A 17,443-nucleotide genomic window follows, 5' to 3' on the forward strand; every position below is an offset into this window, starting at 1 on the left:
TGGGGTGGCTGAGTGAGCTAAAGAATGGTGATGGATTAAACCCAGATTAGTTGACTGGGAGTGAGTGTTTGATTTGCTCAAACGCTCTGTCCATCATCCCCTTTTGTATCGCACTGGAGAAAGCCGACAACTGCTAACTCACAGACTACCTGGAATCCAACCACCTGCTCGACCCCTCCTAATCCAGTTTCTGCTCGAACCACAGCACAGAAACTGCCCTTATAGCCACGACGTAAAAGACATCTTCGACCGCCGCGACTCAGCAGCTCTGATGCTCCTCAACATGTCAGCAGCCTTCGACACAGTCTCCCCCAACCTCCAAAGACATCGGCAACGCCCTCAAGCTACTATCCTCTTTTCTCACTAGACCCACTCAAAGAATCCGCCTCCCGCCCTACTTCTCCAACCCAAGAGCATGATCTCTGGTGTACCCCAGGGCTCCTCACTCTGCCCCACGCTGTTCAACATCTACATGACTCAGCTGGTACCCACTGCATACAGCCACGGTCTCAACATCATCTCCTACACCAACAATACCAAACTCATTCTCTCCCTCACCGAAGACACAGATACCACTAGAGTATATTTCCAGAAAACTATGACCAACTTCACAGACTGGATGAGAGACAACTGCCTCAAACTAAACACCGACAAAACGAAAGTTCTCCTCTTCGGAATGCCCCCCCTTCACTGTGGGACGAAGCCTGGTGGCCTCCTGCCCTCGGACCAGCACCCATCCCCACCACCCACGCCCGCAATCTCAATATCTTTGGCAGCAAGCTCTCTATGAGACAGGTCAACTATGTTACCTCCACCTGCTTCAACTCTCTCAGAATGCTCCGTAAAGTTCTCAGATGGATCCCAACTGACACCAGAAGAACCGTCGCACAAGCCCTCATCATCAGTCGACTTGACTATGGGAACACCCTCTATGCCGGAACCACCATCCTCCTCCTCCTCCTCAAGCACCTCCAAATAATTCAGAACGCAGCAGCAAGAATCATCCTGCACCTGCCCAGACAATACAACATCACCCACCACCCCTATAGCCTACACTGGCTCCCTGTCAAGAAGAGATGCCACTTCAAGCTGCTCATGCATGCCTACAAAGCCCTCCACATCACGGACCTGAATACCTGAAAAAGCGCCCGACTTTCCACCAGACACCTGCGGTTGGCATCACTGGCCCTCACCACCATCCCCCGCATCCATCCTACTCGAGCCGGAGGACACTCCTCCCAGTTCGCGTCCAAGGCCTGGAACGACCTCCCCATCCACCTCCGAACCTCCACTTCCCTCGCCAAATTTAGAAGTGGCCTCAAGACCTGGCGGTTTGAGTAGCCCCACCCCACGCAGCGCCTGGATACCAAAGGGTGATTAGTGCACTCTTCAAATATTAATTGATTGAAGGAAGAGGCTTTTTTGTGAGGAATATTTCCAGTCTGGAAACTAGGCATTTTTTCACTAAAGAATTCTTGAACTCTGGGGTGAGTAAGGTGAGGGCAGATATTTCACTGCCCCACAAGATAATAAAGTGTACTTCAAGTTCAGCATCGTCTAGCTTTGATACTTTAAAAAAACCATGGCCTCGGTTTAAGGTTTTAACGTGGCATTGAACAGTTCTTAAAAGAGAAACACTTGAAAGTTCTCAAAGGATACTTATAAATACTCAAACTATTACAACGCAATGGTGGTTTAGCTGCATAACAAGGTAAGGTGGCACCACACAGACTTACCCATTTTCATCAAAGTTGATTTCTGCTAGGGGGTGGGGGTATAATATTTGTCAATAAATAGGACACCAAGGAAACAAGTAGATGTTGAGTAAGAAAAGGCAAGAGTGAATCTTCTCTCGAGCATTTTAGCCACAGAATGTGTATTCCATTTTAATTTACATTCCAAGTTACCTGAGTTTAGACTTCAACAGAAGTACCTGAAGCTAGACCACAGGATACTGTCCATTCGCTGCGGTCACAGTTTGTTTTTGCATTATATTACAGAAGGTAGAAGCAAACACCTGGATAAATTGTAAACAAAATTCTAAAGTACAGTAATTTCAAAGGGGCACAACGACAAACCATTTTCAAATTATACAGGCATTTCTGTTGATTATAGAGCTTATTCATACTGTTGAATCGTTAACAGGACACAACACAATTATGGTCTAATGTAATATTGAAATGCATAGTCTTCACTTGATGCATGTTGTAGTTGCTGTTGTAGCTGCTGTCTGCAAAATGTTGAGTAGAATTCCATCCCCTGCAAAGAACATTGCTAAAGAAATGCTAAAAAGAGCTAACTCAAACATTTTATTTTGTTATTCCGAAAAGGTTTCTATGCCACATGCAGATGTTTGAGTGAGTATTAGATGCAGTTTCACTTGTTCAGCAGTAGGGCAGAGGCCTGCTCTGCCAGGTATTATTAGATCACTACACTGCTCTGAGTAGAATATTCTTCTATCTGTAGATCCTGAGCTATGTGATGAGAGATCTGCTGAACTGAGGCCTCGGCTGAGTCTGTTGTGTTGGTTGCAATATCCAACAGAGCTGAGTTAATAGCCTGTGAAGAAAGACTTTCAACTGCCCCAGTGCTCAAAACTGTATTTTGGGCAGAGATTGGATTGTTTTTGAGTGTTAGGTCAGATGCTGGTAACAGAGGTCCTAAAAGTTTTACAGGGCAGAAAGCTGATCCGGTGGGGATGAAATTTACTTTGTTTTTGTCAGGGCATGAAAAGAGGGGGGCTGTGACAGGCAGCCGAGACCTACAAAAAAGAAAAGAAAATATTTTTACCAGGAAACTCAAGGCAGCTGTACTTGTAGCATACATCATAAGAAAATGTATTCTGTCAAGTAGAACATTTGAACAATGCAGTAACAGTTCACATGAATACACAGAGAGTACACTTTTAGTATACAGACTATAGGTTCCAAGCTAAAGAACTACAGCATTAACATATAAACAATCTAGTTAGCAGAAAGTTGACATGGCCATTATCTTTCATGCTTAGCCACAGGTTCAAACAAAACAGGTTTCAAATGCTCCAAGATGAAGAAAACCTAACTTCTAGGATAATACTTTATTTACAACGTTTACATTTTTTTTTTAGAGATACTATAAACCGATTTTAGGGAGCATAGCGGATAACAAAAGAACAAATGTAATGAAAACATTTCAAATCAGTTTCTAAAATGTGTAATGTAAGGTGGATTTGTAGAGTGAAGCATGTCACCCTTGAGGGTTTCTAGGCGCTGAGTAGGTGAGTGTAGCCATCTGGTGACGCGGGCCCTGAGTACAGTCAGTGCCGATTGTCCCGCTAGAAGACTAATTGAAAACGGAGGACTTCAGCTTCTTACGGAAAGTGAGGAGGAGGCCCTGATGTTTTGAAGGGGGTCGTTCCAGGATTTGGCAGCTTAGTAGGAAAATTATCGACCTACCATTCTGCTTCTGTGAATGCGGGGTATGTGTGCTATGTTTGCAACTGAGAGTGATGCTAAGTTTGGCTCACAGAAGTGGGCGGTAGAAGTGAAGCCGGATTGAGATATGTGGGTCCCGTAATATGTAGTGTCTAGAACGCATGTGTGAGAAGTTTAAACTGGGAGCGCTACTGGATACAGAGCCAGTGGAGCTCCTCAAGGAGTAGTGTGGTGTGGGTACAGCACAGGAGGTAGAAGACGAGTCTAGCGACGACATTTTGAATGCTTTAAAGTCTGTTAAGAAGATAGGTTGGGATGCCGCCATTGCGTGTGTTGTCATAGCCCAATCTGCTAGTGATTAGGGCTTTCATAATGGTGCATCTGGTGTCTAGTGGAGCCACTTTGACATTTTACGTAACATGAGGAGGATGTGGAAGCATGAGAAGGTTGACGGTGTTGAACTGGGACTTCATGGTGAGGCTGGTGTCCAGGATAAGGCCTAGATTCCTAGCATGGTAGGTTGGGGGTCCAAGCTCAGCAGGTCAAGTCCTAAGGCGAGCTCTTATGCCCCAAAAATCAGCACTACAGTTTTGCTGAACTTGAGGCAGTTTTCTTTCACCCAATTGGCTGGCCATGCTGGTCATGCATTGTTTGAAGTTTGTCTTGGTTGTGACAATCATCCGACAGGGGAAAATGTTAGCTGGTTTCATCAGCGCAGGAGAAGTTGCTGATTCTGTGGGATCTGATGAATAAGCCAGAGGAGTCACGTACATGTTGAAAAGTGTGGGGCTGAGTGATGATCCTTGTGGGACTCCGCAGCGAGGTTCTGATGTGAATGGCATGAGCCTGACTCTGTTTGTTCCAGAAAGTAAGGACGCTATCCATTCGAGTTCTGATCCTTATATTCCCGCTGAGTATAGTCTGGGGATGAGTGTGTGGTGGGAGACTGTGTTAAAAGCGGTCGACCAGGATGAGGGCGGCGGTCTTCATCGTCAAGGTTGGTGCGTATGTCGTCTGTGGCAGCGATGGCTGTTTTGGTGCAGTGGTTGTTTCGGATTCCTGATAGTGAGTCGTCCAGCAGTTTGTGACGTTCTAGGTGATCAGAGAGTTATCTGTTGATGCTCTTCTCAAAACTTTGGCTGTGAAGGGAAGCAGCAATATGAATCTGTAGTTGCCAAGTTCTTCAGGTCGGCTGAGGTTTTTTGTTTTTTTTAGGAGGGCAGTGACTTCGGCATGTTACCAGCTATCTAGGAAAGTGGCTATTTTGAGGGAGGTGTTGATGGAACTGAGTGCAGACGTGACTGTGGCTCTTCTTGTAGATATGGTGGGGGCAGGGGTCTGTGAGTGGCCCGGAGTGGAATGTCTTCATTATTGCTCCAGTGTCCTTGATGGATAGCGGGTTCCATGCTGTCAGTTGGTAATCTTTGTTTGATGTGGTTAGCAAGCTAGGAAGGTCAATGGAGGGTGACTGGGGTTCAAAGGTGCTGTAGATCTTGGGGATTTTCTTCTTAGAAGAAGATAGAGGTTGTTTCAGAGCTCTTGTGTAGGGTGAATGGTGTTGGTTGAGGCTGTTGGGTTGGTGAATTCCTTGACAATGGCGTAAAGTTCCTTACAGCTGTTGGAGCTAGATTCGATTCTCAGGGTCAGAGCCTTTTTCTTGGTCTCTTTCATTTGATGGTGATAGTGCCTTGTAGGTGTTTCTTGCGGTGGTTCCTCAGGTAGTTCCCCATCCCTTTACAGTTGTTTGCAAACTCTATTGGATCCGCTCAGGACAGCATTGTACCAGCTAGCTTGTTTGTTGGATCTTTTTGGTTTGGTCTTTTTCAGGGGCGCAGCATGTTGGTGCAGGTGGTGATCCAGTTATTGAATTTGTTTGTGTCGTTGATGAGGTCGTTGGTGGAGTCTAGGTAGTTTAGTTGGAAGGCGTTGAGCTATTCAATTTCTGTAACTTTCTTCCAACAGTGGCTTGGGGTGTTTCTAGGTTCTGCTGGGGTGGTTGGTGGCCCTGTTATGTGGAAGTGGATGATGGAGTGGTCCACCCATGTGAGTGGAGTGATGCAGCCGACTTAAACCTTTTCTTCTTTTTAAAAAACAGATTTTATTGTCTCTTTTCAAACAACATACAGACACAGTTCCATATTGGTGAAGGCTGACTTTAACGTTGTTGCTGGAGGAGAAGATGGGGTCATGGGCGTTTCCGCTGATGTGAGTAGGGCCTTGTACAAGCTGGGTGAGGCTGATGTTCTGTAGACTTTCGAGCAAGTCCATGGAGTTGGAGTCTGTGGGGTTGTTGAGATTAAAGTTGAGATCACCCAGGAGTATGAAGTCTTTGGTGCCCATGGCGAGGGGTGCGGTGAGGTCAGTGAGGAGGTGGGTGCGATGTCCTAGGCGCCGGTAGGCTAGGGTGCCTTTGATAGTGGTTTTACTGTCTGTCTAAAGCTTGAAGTGCATGTGTTCCATATACGTGGCTTCTGGGTCAGAGTAAGAGGTAGACTTGATGGTGTATCTGTGGATGATGGTGAGCACTGCTCCTGTTTTATGGGTTCAGTCCTGGTACAGGATATTGCATCCGGTAGAAATGACTGAGGCGATGTCCGGCGCCGATGTGGGGTTTAGCTAGGTTTTGGTGAGGAAGAGGACATCCGGTGAGTTGGGAGTTCATGAGGCCCAAATCTTGGCGGAGTGCCTGCTGTATAGGAGTGTGTTGAGGAGCATGCATTGCAAGTGTGTAGGTGTGCAGGCTGGGTGTGTGGTGCTGTCTGAGTGCGGGTCTTGAGTTTTTTTTTTTAACAATTCTATATACTAAAGAAGCATCAGCAAAAAACACATTACAGAGTCCGTCTTATCCGCCGAGCATGCATCAGGGGGTGACAGGATTACAATGCTCACAACTTCAGAGGAACTTCACGGAGAGGGGGGGGATCATCAATAGCAGCATTTGGGGGTGGTGTACAAATATCACCTCAGTAACTGTTCCAAAGCCCCCAGACCAGTGTCCATTTACAGGGTCTTCCCCTCACGAGGTACGAAGTCTTTTCCCTAAACATACACCAATCTAAATTCCTTTCCCACATTTCCAGAGTGGGAGTTTGCGCAGCTCCTCACATTTGGGCTATATTTCGTTTGGCAATCATAAAACCCAGGCAGCCCATTGTGTTTGTGAGGTGTTTAAGTCAGTGGATTCCCATATATTCAGTAAGCACCTCCTCGCCTCTGGAAGTAGGGATGTCCCCAGTACTGCATTATGTCATGTATGTTGCGCCAATAAGTGGCAATGTACTCACAATCCCAGATAATATGAATAAAAGTCCCTACCAGGCCACACTGTCGTTTGTACAATCCTGTGTCTGAGAGTCCCATATGTACAAGTCGGGGACCTGTGAGGTAGATTCTGTGTAGGTTTTTAAGTTGGACTAACCGCAATCGAGCTGGAATTGCAACTTCTTTAGGGGAGAACCTTGCTATCTGCCAATCCTCTTCATCTAGTTCAATCCCATCCAGCCTCCATTTGTCCCTTAACACCTCAAGGGGGTCAGAACCGTGGTTAATCAGTTTTTTGTATATCAGTGAGATCGTTTTATCAGGAAGATGCCCGTCTAGTATCCTATCTTCAAGCGGTGAGGCCTCCAATGGCTCTGTTTCTGCGGGCAGTGCTGTGAGAAGGTCGTGACTAACTTGTCCGCAGCGAAAGTATTCAGAATTTGAAAGCTTATACTCCACTTGCATTTCCTGAAATTATTTCATTTTCCCCTTTCCCCATATATATTTGACCGTAGAAATCCCTATTAAGTCCCGCTTGTCGAACCCTTTTGTCTTCCAGAGCTTGCCAAGTTTTTCGGCTTCCCACAGAGGGGTGGCCATGGTCAGTTTGTTTTTCCAGCCCAATGAACTTGTGGCATCGTGCCAGATCTGATCCGAATGCTTTGTCGGTCCAGTTAATGCCAATTTATTAGGCCGAGAGTACAAGGCTCTACTATAGTTACCCCCGGGAAGAAGCCACTTATCCATAGCGTATCCAGGGTCATCAACCCGGCCATATGTGCCGTGGTTAACAGCCGCTAATTGGGAGGCCCAGTAGTATCTTTTGATATCTGGGAGAGCAATGCCCCCGTCATACCATGAAAATGTTAATTTGCATAGAGCAATTCGGGGCCTACCCTCCCACAATAGGCTCCGTTGCATGTCTTCGATCTCACGGAAGTATCTCGGTGGCACCATATCCAAGGTATTCTGCAGAGCATAAAGAAATCTAGGAAGAGCCATCATTTTAAAAAGGGCTGCTCTACCCAACAATGACAGGGGAAGCTTCCTCTAGTTGGAAATATCACTCTTGGGCCTCTGCAAGGGGGGGGGGGGTGGAGGGAGGAGATTTCGGGAATATCTTACCGAGGGATCAAAAGAGACAAAGATTCCCAGGTATTTGAACCCATCTGTGTTGAACTGTATAGGACAGTGTCGCGGAGGAACTGGCGGGTCTCCCTTCAAAACAAACAATAAGGATTTCTCCCAGTTAATCGAAAGCCCTTAATTTCTCCTGAAGGAGGCCAGGACATCGAAGACAACAATAAGGGATTTACGGGGAGAAGTCAAATAGAGCGTGATGTCATCTGCATATAAGGATATCCAGTCCTCCCACTCTGGGGACCACTGTAGACCCCTAATTGAGGGTTCCCAGCGTATCCAAGCAGCAAGGGGTTCCAGAGCCAATGCAAAAAGGAGGGGGGACAGTGGGCAACCCTGGCGAGTGCCCCGCCCCAGCGAAAAGGGAGCCAAAACTCTATTGTTTACAACTACCTGAGCAAGTGGCTCTGAGTACAGCAGGCGTATCCATCCGATGAATTCGGGGCCAAACCCAAACTTGGCCAGAACTGCCCCCAAATAAGACCATTCAATCATGTCAAAGACCATTGTTGCGTCAAGTGACGCAATTATGGCTGGCTCCCTCAAAGTATGAGCTCTGGCTAGTACCCCATGCAGTCTACGCAGGTTTAAGGCCGTATTTCTCTGGGGCATATAGCCCGATTGGTCAGGGTGGATTAAGTCACTAATGACCTTCACCAGTCTGTTCGACAGAATTTTGGCCAGAATCTTAGGTTCGGCATTTAAAAGAGAGATTGGCCTGTATGACGAACAGCTTGTTTTGATCTTGCCCTCCTTGTTAATCACCACTATTGTAGCGACTCTCTGATCTCTGGGAAGAACAACCCTGTCCCTGGATTCCACAAACATGTCCCTCAAATAGGGCGCCAGCTTGTCCGGTTTGAGTTTGTAAAGCTCGATAGGGAGCCCGTTAGGACCCAGCGCCTTTCCAGAATTTAAAGAACGGATAGCCTGGGCAATTTCATCAGTCGTTAGTGCACTATCTACTAAATTTCCGATCATCGGGAGAAAGACATGGGAGCTGTATGTCCTGGAGTAGCTGATGGGAGTCAGCTTCCGAGCGAGATGAGACCGATGCATTAAATGTCCGGAAGTGGTCTGCGAATCTATCCACTATACCTTGTGGATCAGTGAGTCGTACACCCCCCTCCGTTAGAAGCTCCGGGACCAGGCACGAGGCCCAGTCTTTCTTATCAAGCCAAGCGAAAAGTTTCCCTGCCTTGTCCCCCATATCGTACAGCCTGCCCTGCTGCTCCCTGCCAAGAACCTTAGCTCTCTCAGTAACCAACGCCTTGTAGTCGTGTTGTTTCAGGCTGAGATGATGGAGTTTGGTTTGAGTTACCCTCAGCTCCAATTCCCTTTCTAATCTACAAATTTCAGTCTCCAACTCCACTACCTCTTTCTGTTTCTCTTTTTTTAGAACCAACTAACAAGGGACAGAGCTTGACCCCTGATTACCGTTTTAAAGGCCTCCCATAAGGACCCGGAAGAGGACACAGATCCCACATTGTTAGCGAAATAGTTCTCTAACGTTACAATGAGATCTTTGCGAATTTCGGGATTACGCAGAAGCCATGGATTTATCGGGGCCACGCTACCCGCTGAACCACGCGTTACAACCATGTGGATCCACAGTGGAGAGTGGTCTGAAATGCCTCTAGCTAAGTCTAAAGCTGCTGTGATGTGGGAAGCTTGTGCAGAAGGGACCAGGCAATAGTCTAATCACGAGAGACTATTATGCGCCCCAGAGTGGAAAGTGTACTGGTTTTGATCTGGGTGGAGTAACCTCCAAACGTCAACTAGGCCCAATGCGTCCATAAAGTCTGGTAGCCATCGCATTGCCCGCCCCGTCTCCCGCGGGGGATGTCTGTCCAGCAAACCTGAGCCGACTGAATTAAAGTTGCCCCCCAAGAGTAAAATCCCGTCAGGGAGAGAGAGCAAAAGCGTCCCCAAGTCTGCCAATGTTGTGCCCTGCAGCCCCGGGGGAACATAGACGGACAGAAAGGTTATGCACTGACCCTCCCACGTACCTGTGACGCCGATATATCTACCACTCCCATCTTCCCATGTGGTAGTGATAGCCAGTGGGAATGTCTTACGAATCAGAATGCCTACACCTCTGGAGCCCGTCGTGAACCCTGAGTGTGCAACCAAGGTGTACCCCATTCTGTGTAGTGCTTTACATGAGTTCCCTAAAAGATGTGTCTCCTGAAGCTGAACCACGTCTGGTGCCTGTCTTTTGAGAAATTGCAATACCACACTTAGTTTGATTTTGTCCCCCAACCCGTTAACGTTCCAACTCAGTACCTTTCCTTCTCTAGCCCCCATCGTCTACCCGGCACAACCGGCAAACCCCTGCACTACATCTGTTGAGCCAAATTATTATGCTGATGTTACCAACAAACCACTCAAACAATAAACCAAACATTCCCCCCCAACCCCGCTGCCCTGCCCACTGGAAAATGCAGAGTGCCTGTCGTCCCCAAAAATTCAAGAAAGAAAAAATGGAGAAGGTTCGACCTCACCTACCCGCCCCCTCCCAAATACAACTAGATCCCCTTCGAGCCCCCCGACCCGCCACCCAGACAACATCACGGAGAGTCATGTAGCAGCCCAGAGGCGTTACAGTCACTGACTTATAGCAAATACCGGTCAAACCGGGAGGCAGAAAACCTCCTATTCTTGTTCAGCCGCTGCCTGCTCCTCTAATCTGTCCGGAGTACCTGGACCGTCTCTAGGAAGAGAGCCATCCATTCGGCTACTGTGTCTGGGGTGTCAAAAAACCAGGCTTGCCCCTTGACCTCCACCCGCAAACGTGCTGGGTACATCATGGCATATTTCAGTCCCTTGTCTCTCAGTTTCTTCTTGACGGCTAAAAAATTACGACGTTGCTTCTGGACCGCCTGTGTAAAATCCGGGAAAAAGGAGAGGGCAGCGTTCTCATACTGGCCGGTGCCTCTAGTCCTCGCCACCTGCAGAATTGTTTCTCTGTCTCTAAAATTCAGGACTCTGGCGATCATAGGGCGCGGCGGGGTCCCAGGCCTCGGCTGCCATAACATCATGTAGAGTGATGTCCGCCTCATGATCCGGGGGCCCCCGGCGGACACAGCAGAGGACCCCGAGCCAGATGGTGAGCCCTTCGGTAAGGTGTAACGGTCTAATTTATTGGATTGAACTATCTTTGAGGCCCTCGGACCCCTGGAAGAGTGCTTCTCTCCATCTTGTTTGGACGCCATCCTCCGCAGCGCCCGCTACACTGTCTGGCCACCAGCTCAACCACTCAAGGCCAGAGACTCCAGTACCACAAGCGCTCCACCACAGCCCCCTCACCTCCAGAGTCTCCAAGCGAGCCTTGCACCAGAAGGAGAATACAGCGACACTCACTGTTCAATTCAGTTGGCAGTCACTGGCTCCATGACACTCCACCTGTCTCCACTCCTCTCTGGGTCCACCTGATCATTCAACTCTGGGTGCAACGAAATCCTTTACCCACTCCCCGGGGGAGGGGGGGGGGGAAGCTTCCTCTCCGTTTCTTGACCGTTGCCAACTCTGTCTCCACTGTTGAATACAGAAGCAGATGTCCCAAATCTCACTGGAGGAAGAGTCCAGGAGGGGCGAGAGGGGCCAAAGCATGATCCCCATACACATCTACCCCCACCAATGTCAGGGCACTCCCCACCAGGTCTCGCCAACATCTGATGCCTTGCCGATCTTCAAGGCACCACGATCTGATGCTAGGGGGGGGCGTGGGGGACACAGGGGTCCAGCAGCACCACTGGCGTTATCTGGAAGGGGAGGGGTGGCCCCCACAGCGTGATCCCCCGCCCAAAACGCTCCGCAGTCACCCTCGCCGAAATACGGCGTCACAACAATTTCCCGGCCCCCTCAGAGCACAATTTACAGTCAGGAAGGGAAGCGGGTGTCGGGGCCCACAGTGTGACCTCAGCCCGCACTCACCCCCCGTCCAGGTCAAGAAGCTCTGCACCACGCCGTCTCCGCTGCCGAAAACAGAAGCCTCGATGCCTCCCGGCCCCCTCAGAGCCCCAACTGAATGTCGGGTGGCCTGCGCACTCGAGCTCCCGGCTTCAGCCCCAGCTTAGGACCTATCTCCGGCTCCGGGGCACGCAGGATCTCAGGGGTCGGATCAAACAGGCCCGTGATTACTCCGGTGTCGGCTCCGGGGCTCGAAAGTCAGGATTAATAGCAGGATAATCGGGCCGGCGGGCGGCCTCAGCAGAGCCGAGAGCTCACGCAGCCATTTCCATCAGGTGCGTCGGGTCATGAGTTTTGACGTGGTGAGGGGTGCAATATATGTTTGCGCGGTTGGAGCAAGTGAAGTGGCAATGTGAGCTGGCAAAGGGGTCCAACGTGGACTGAGGTGTGCCTCTGCAGCAGCATTTGTGGCGGTGTCCAGGGTTGAGCAGATGGATTTCCTCAGTTGTGTAGCTGGCGGAGGAATTTAGACCAGGGTTCCTTTGCTCAGCGTGGACAGGTTTTCCTTTGGTGCACCCGCGCTGTGGCCTCCATTAAATAGGGATTTGGAGAGTGGGAGGAGTGCAGTGGGCAGGCTGTGCAAGAGCGGTAAAGTCCAGCGGGGACAGTCGTAAAGTCCGGTGGTGGCAAGGTGGGAAACCACAATTGGAGAGAAGATGTAGCCTTACGGCTAGAGCGGTCGACCTTTGACCTGGGGAACCGGGTTCAAGTCTCGGCAACGACGCGCAGCATCCTGTGATTTTGGGCAAATCACCTAATCTCCCAGTGCCTAACAAAAAATTAATGTGTTCATCTGTAAAGAAACTGGTGCTCATGTAAAGCACTCCGATACCCAATGTCTCGGGTCTAGTTTGCGCTATATAAAAGTCAAATAAAATAAATAAATAAAAAATTGGGGCGCAGAAACTGACAGAAGACACCAAGATGGAAAACAGAGCAGTCAGAAGAGCAAAAGATTAAAAAAAGGGGCAGTAAAAGTGAGAAAGGATGTTAAAGGAGCAGTTAAACGGAAACAAGGGGCAGATCGAATAGAAGGCACAAAGAAAAAGTGGTTACTGAGTCAGATCAGAAATAGCAGCGAACAGGAAAAACGTCAGGAGACTAACACCAACATGAGTTAGAATGGTAAAGTGGGTCAAGGTCGCACTGAAGCAGAAGAGAGATGTCTGGGTACCTACTCCGCTTTCCATGTTGTTAGAATATTAATGATTTCAGTCTATGACGAGGGATTTAAGCGTGATTAACATAGGTTGCCTGTATGAAACTATTTTAGACAAACTATCTTCAGCTGAGATTTTCTCAACTTTAGAACACAGCCAATGTCACATTACAAAAGCCTCCCCCCAAAATCTAACTAGTGCAGCTAAACCACTAGATGGACAGATATGAGGTAGATTATATAAAGTCTTGATTAATGTGTGATCCAAGACCACGTTAAGTTAACTGATTTCAGCAGGACTATTCCCTACATTTTTCATTTATGCATGGGTCTCCCAGGGGAGAACTCTACAACACCAACTGTACTAACAAGTGCCACAACAAAATTAATTACCTCACCACTAACTAATTTGCCAAAAAGCTTCCCACCATGAGCAAGTCAAAGTGTAAAAGGGGTTATATAATTAAATGCTTCATGTCCATTTACTGCTACTCTTAAAATAGTATGTTTATTCTGAATAATTTCACACCTTAACTTAGTTCATAATTAATTAAATGGAAATATCCATAGTTTGGTATAAATCCACTCCGCGGTATTTAAAAAGAGTGGAATCAGAAAAGTGTCTTGGGAGAGTGTGAAAGCCTGTGACCCGTCAATAAAGTTAGCAATAGCTGAACTGTTGGTCCATGAAGGCATGTTCACGGATCATTCATGGATTATTTGCGGACCCAAATTTTAATAAAAAGGACTTTAATCTTGACTGGACAAAGGAGGCTTTCCTGCCATTGTCAGTTTCAGGTCCCCAGTTCCAAAGCCTAGCGTGCAGACATTAAGCTCTAAACAGCTGGCCTCAACTTGAATATAAATGCTGTGACTGTCGTTACAAGATGTGAGACTTACGATCTGAAGTGCAAAAACTAAAGCGCCATTAGTGGGAAGAGGAAGCATCCTCACACTTCTGACTGCGATGGGGTGACTGAACAGGACCCCGGTTTTAAAATATATATATATATATATAAATATATATATATATATATTACCTACTGGCAGTCGCCAGTAGGTATATATAGTTAGGATTTTTTCTCTATGGGATTTTTGAAAATTCTATGTCTAATAACTTTGGCGTTTGTGGACGGAATTGGCTGAAATTTTCAGGAAAATGGCACATTTTGTTTCTGAGCAGCCCCTGAAAATTGGGGGGGGTTCGTCCAGGGGGGAGTCGAGAAAAAAGGGGGGTCCCAAAACGTGTTTTTAACATTGAGTTTTCCATAGGGCGGTTGGCCTCACTTTTAGCCTGAACGGCTGAATGGATTTGCACGAAACTTGGCAAAATTGTAGGGACTGGTAGCCCGATGTGCCTTTTGTAGGTCTCAATATATGTGCTACAGTGGATTTTGAGAAATTAACGTTCAAAAAAAGATATATATCTGTAACAGCGGACCGGGCAGCGCTCCGGTTCGCGGACTTTTCGCGCAACGGAGCTTTGTGAAGCGAAGCTGATTGGTTCTCTGGCGTCTGTGAACATTCCAAACAGTCCGTAGCGGCCGCCATCTTGTCTCTCGGTAGGATCGAGAGACAAGAGGAGGCCAAAGCGAAGGGGCAAATGACCATAAGGGGGTATAGTAGATCCTCGCTGACCCCCTAGGTTTGATGTGGAGGTTTTAAAAGGGCTCGCGGGGCAAAAAAATAAAATAATAATAATCGAACGGCTGAATGGATTTGCACGAAACTTGGTAAAATATTAGGGACTGGTAGCCCGATGTGCCTTTGCTAGGTCTCAATATATGTGCTCCAGTGGATTTTGAGAAATTAACGTTCAAAAAAAGATATATATCTGTAACAGCGCTCCGCTTCGCGTAACGGAGGTTTGCGAAGCTGATTGGTTCTCCGGCGTCTGTAAACATTCCAAACAGTCCGTAGCGGCCGCCATCTTGTCTCTCGGTAGGATCGAGAGACAAGAGGAGGCCAAAGCGAAGGGGCAAATGACCATAAGGGGGCATAGTAGATCCTCCTTGACCTCTTAGGTTTGATGTGGAGGTTTTAAAAGGGCCCCGCGAGGCAAAAAAAATAAAATAATAATAATCGAACGGCTGAATGGATTTGCACGAAACTTGGCAAAATTGTAGGGACTGGTAGTCCGATGTGCCTTTGCTAGGTCTCAATATATGTGCTCCAGTGGATTTTGAGAAATTAACGTTCAAAAAAAGATATATATCTGTAACAGCGCTTCGCGGAGATAAAATTATATCTGTATTACCTAGCTGTTGCTAACACCAGTTAGCGACGGCTAGTAGGAGATAGCGACCATCTTGGGCCCCACTTTGCATGTGAGTGATATTTATCACTAATGACATGCAAAGTGGGCATGCCAAGATGTTAGCGACTGGAAACAGTCGCTAACATCGCTTTCTCCTATTATCAACTTTTGGAAATATTCGCGATAAGCGCGAATATCTCCAAAAGCTAGCACCTGCCCTGAGCAGTTCTAAGGCATGTTATCCAATGGGAGGTGGATAACATGGCTAAGAGCATTAGCTCGGTAATGCATGAATATCGCTGAGTTTTCAGCGATATTAATGCATTGCGGTCGTTTTTTATCGTATTTGCGATAAACCTTGATAATAGCAAGGTTTATCTGCGATAATTTCTGACGATGCTTAGCGGTAAAAAAATCGTTGCTAAGCATCGTTAGGGATAAATATCGCTTAACTTTGGTAATATGCCCCAACGTCTGTTAACGTTCGATTCGAAGGAAATCAGGAAGTGTTGAAAAGATTGTCTGCGCCATCTTGCCTTTTTTCAAATGCCACACTTTTGTCGTGCACGGCAGCCATTTTAGATGCCTTGACCAGACCCACTCTCTGCACGCTGTCGATCCTTAGCATGGCTCCCCACCCTCGCAAGCATCTCCCCCAGGCAGTGGTCACCCCCGCTCTCTGTCTTATGCATGGGTAATAAACCACCCCCCATCTGCGCTGCTCTTCCCTGAGAATCACACCCTGTGCCCGCCCGACACCTCCCTTTCGCCCTATTCACTACCGCACCCTCTGACACTCCTTTTCCGCTGTGTCCGATTGTCCAGGCCGGTCCTAGGGTATCAGCTAGCCCTGCAGATGTAGTTTATGGCCCCAGGTGTAAAGAATCACCCCTCTTCAAAGGAGTTATAGTAGATCAAGGCCCACACTCGATGAGATCCGTCACAGCAGACGCGTTCCTATTATCTGAAAACCATCCTGTATTGTGATTGGGGAGGGGACCGAGCCTGAAGCGGAAGATTCCAGGGATGACTCTTTGTACATCAAAGTTTTTACAATTATGTGTCACATTAAAAATATATAGCACTCCAACAAAGTAGTAAGATTATAAAACTTTAATAACTTATAAATATATACAAGAAAACAAAAACAGTAATAACATATAAACATTTTTAGGGAAAAACAACGAAGTAGCGGTCGGCTGTGCGAATAGTCCCAACGCAGCACAACGTCCAGATTTCTGGCGTGGGGCGTCGCGGGGGGTGGGTCATCAGTAGCAAACTGTTGTGCGAATAGTTCCAAGGCAGCAGAACGATGGCACCAAGGTGATGTCCAGTAAGTTGCCGCACTGGTTTTGGTATCCTACAATGCTGCTCCGAATAACGGCGTGGGGCGCCCCGGGGGAGGCGGCGTGAACGGGCCTCTCCAGGTGGAGTGTCATCTGTTGTAGTGGGGCGCCCCTTTACCGTTTCAGTTGCCATTCCGTCCGTTTTTGGTCCACTGTGTCAAAAGCCGCAATTCAGCTGAGTTGCGCCCACTCTTGCGGTGCAGCGATAGGCGGCTGTCACAGGACTCTCAAAATGGCGGCAGGCTCTTTTCTTTTTGGGCCTGGTCCACTGAAATGGCCCTGGGACACCTTGGAAATCGGACGCTTGTCTGCTAGGTCTTGGACCCCATTCTCGAAAGCGTCCCCTCCGCCTTGAGGATTTATCAAAAGTTTTGGGGGCCCCCGACTCCTGTAGGCTTCTGGTGGGGAGCGGTTGCCATGATTGCTCGCGGAATGACCACGACGGAGCTACGAGATGGTGGTGCTCTTATGCTGAAGCCAGCTTCAGTCTGAAACATCCAGAAACAAGGTGGGGCTTTCATCGTTTGGGAAAAAAAAAAGTTTTCATCCAATGAAAAGTGTTGTTTTTAGGTCATATGATCAAGCCTTCCATCATTAGGAAACCAAAAGTAAAATGAACCAATGAAAAGTTTTATAAACAAGTCACATGACCTGTTATGCGGCATAGGGTATAAAATGCGGAGAAAATACGTTGGCACGTGAGGCGGCGTCAGTAGCGGACCGATGTGCGAATAGGCCGAAGGCAACACAACGCGCCAAGATCCGGATGGCACCGAGGTGGTGTCCAGCAAGTTGCAGCACTGGTGTGGCCATCCTACAATGCTGAAAGTCGGCATGGGGCGCCCCGTTGGCCTGTGAGTTTGCGTCAGTAGCGGACCGATGTGCGAATAGGCCG

At 47.9% G+C, this 17,443-nt stretch overlaps 1 protein-coding gene across 4 annotated transcripts in view; it reads right to left on the bottom strand.

Moving 5' to 3' along the window:
• Positions 1-1,820: 1,820 nt before the first annotated feature.
• The window catches only part of GLCCI1 (glucocorticoid induced 1), a 467,188-nt gene continuing 451,565 nt past the window's right edge, over positions 1,821-17,443 (bottom strand). For 3 of the 4 annotated variants that reach the window (XM_078663695.1, XM_078663694.1, XM_078663693.1), the window contains one exon: positions 1,821-2,761. In XM_078663695.1, coding sequence (XP_078519821.1) covers positions 2,422-2,761 — 340 coding nt within the window. In that variant the 3' untranslated portion in view covers positions 1,821-2,421. The remainder of the gene's footprint in view (positions 2,762-17,443) is intronic. The other variant, XM_078663696.1, reaches the window with a different exon arrangement.

The sequence above is a fragment of the Lissotriton helveticus genome, chromosome 10, assembly GCF_964261635.1.
Source record: "Lissotriton helveticus chromosome 10, aLisHel1.1, whole genome shotgun sequence".
Lineage (NCBI taxonomy): Eukaryota > Metazoa > Chordata > Amphibia > Caudata > Salamandridae > Lissotriton > Lissotriton helveticus.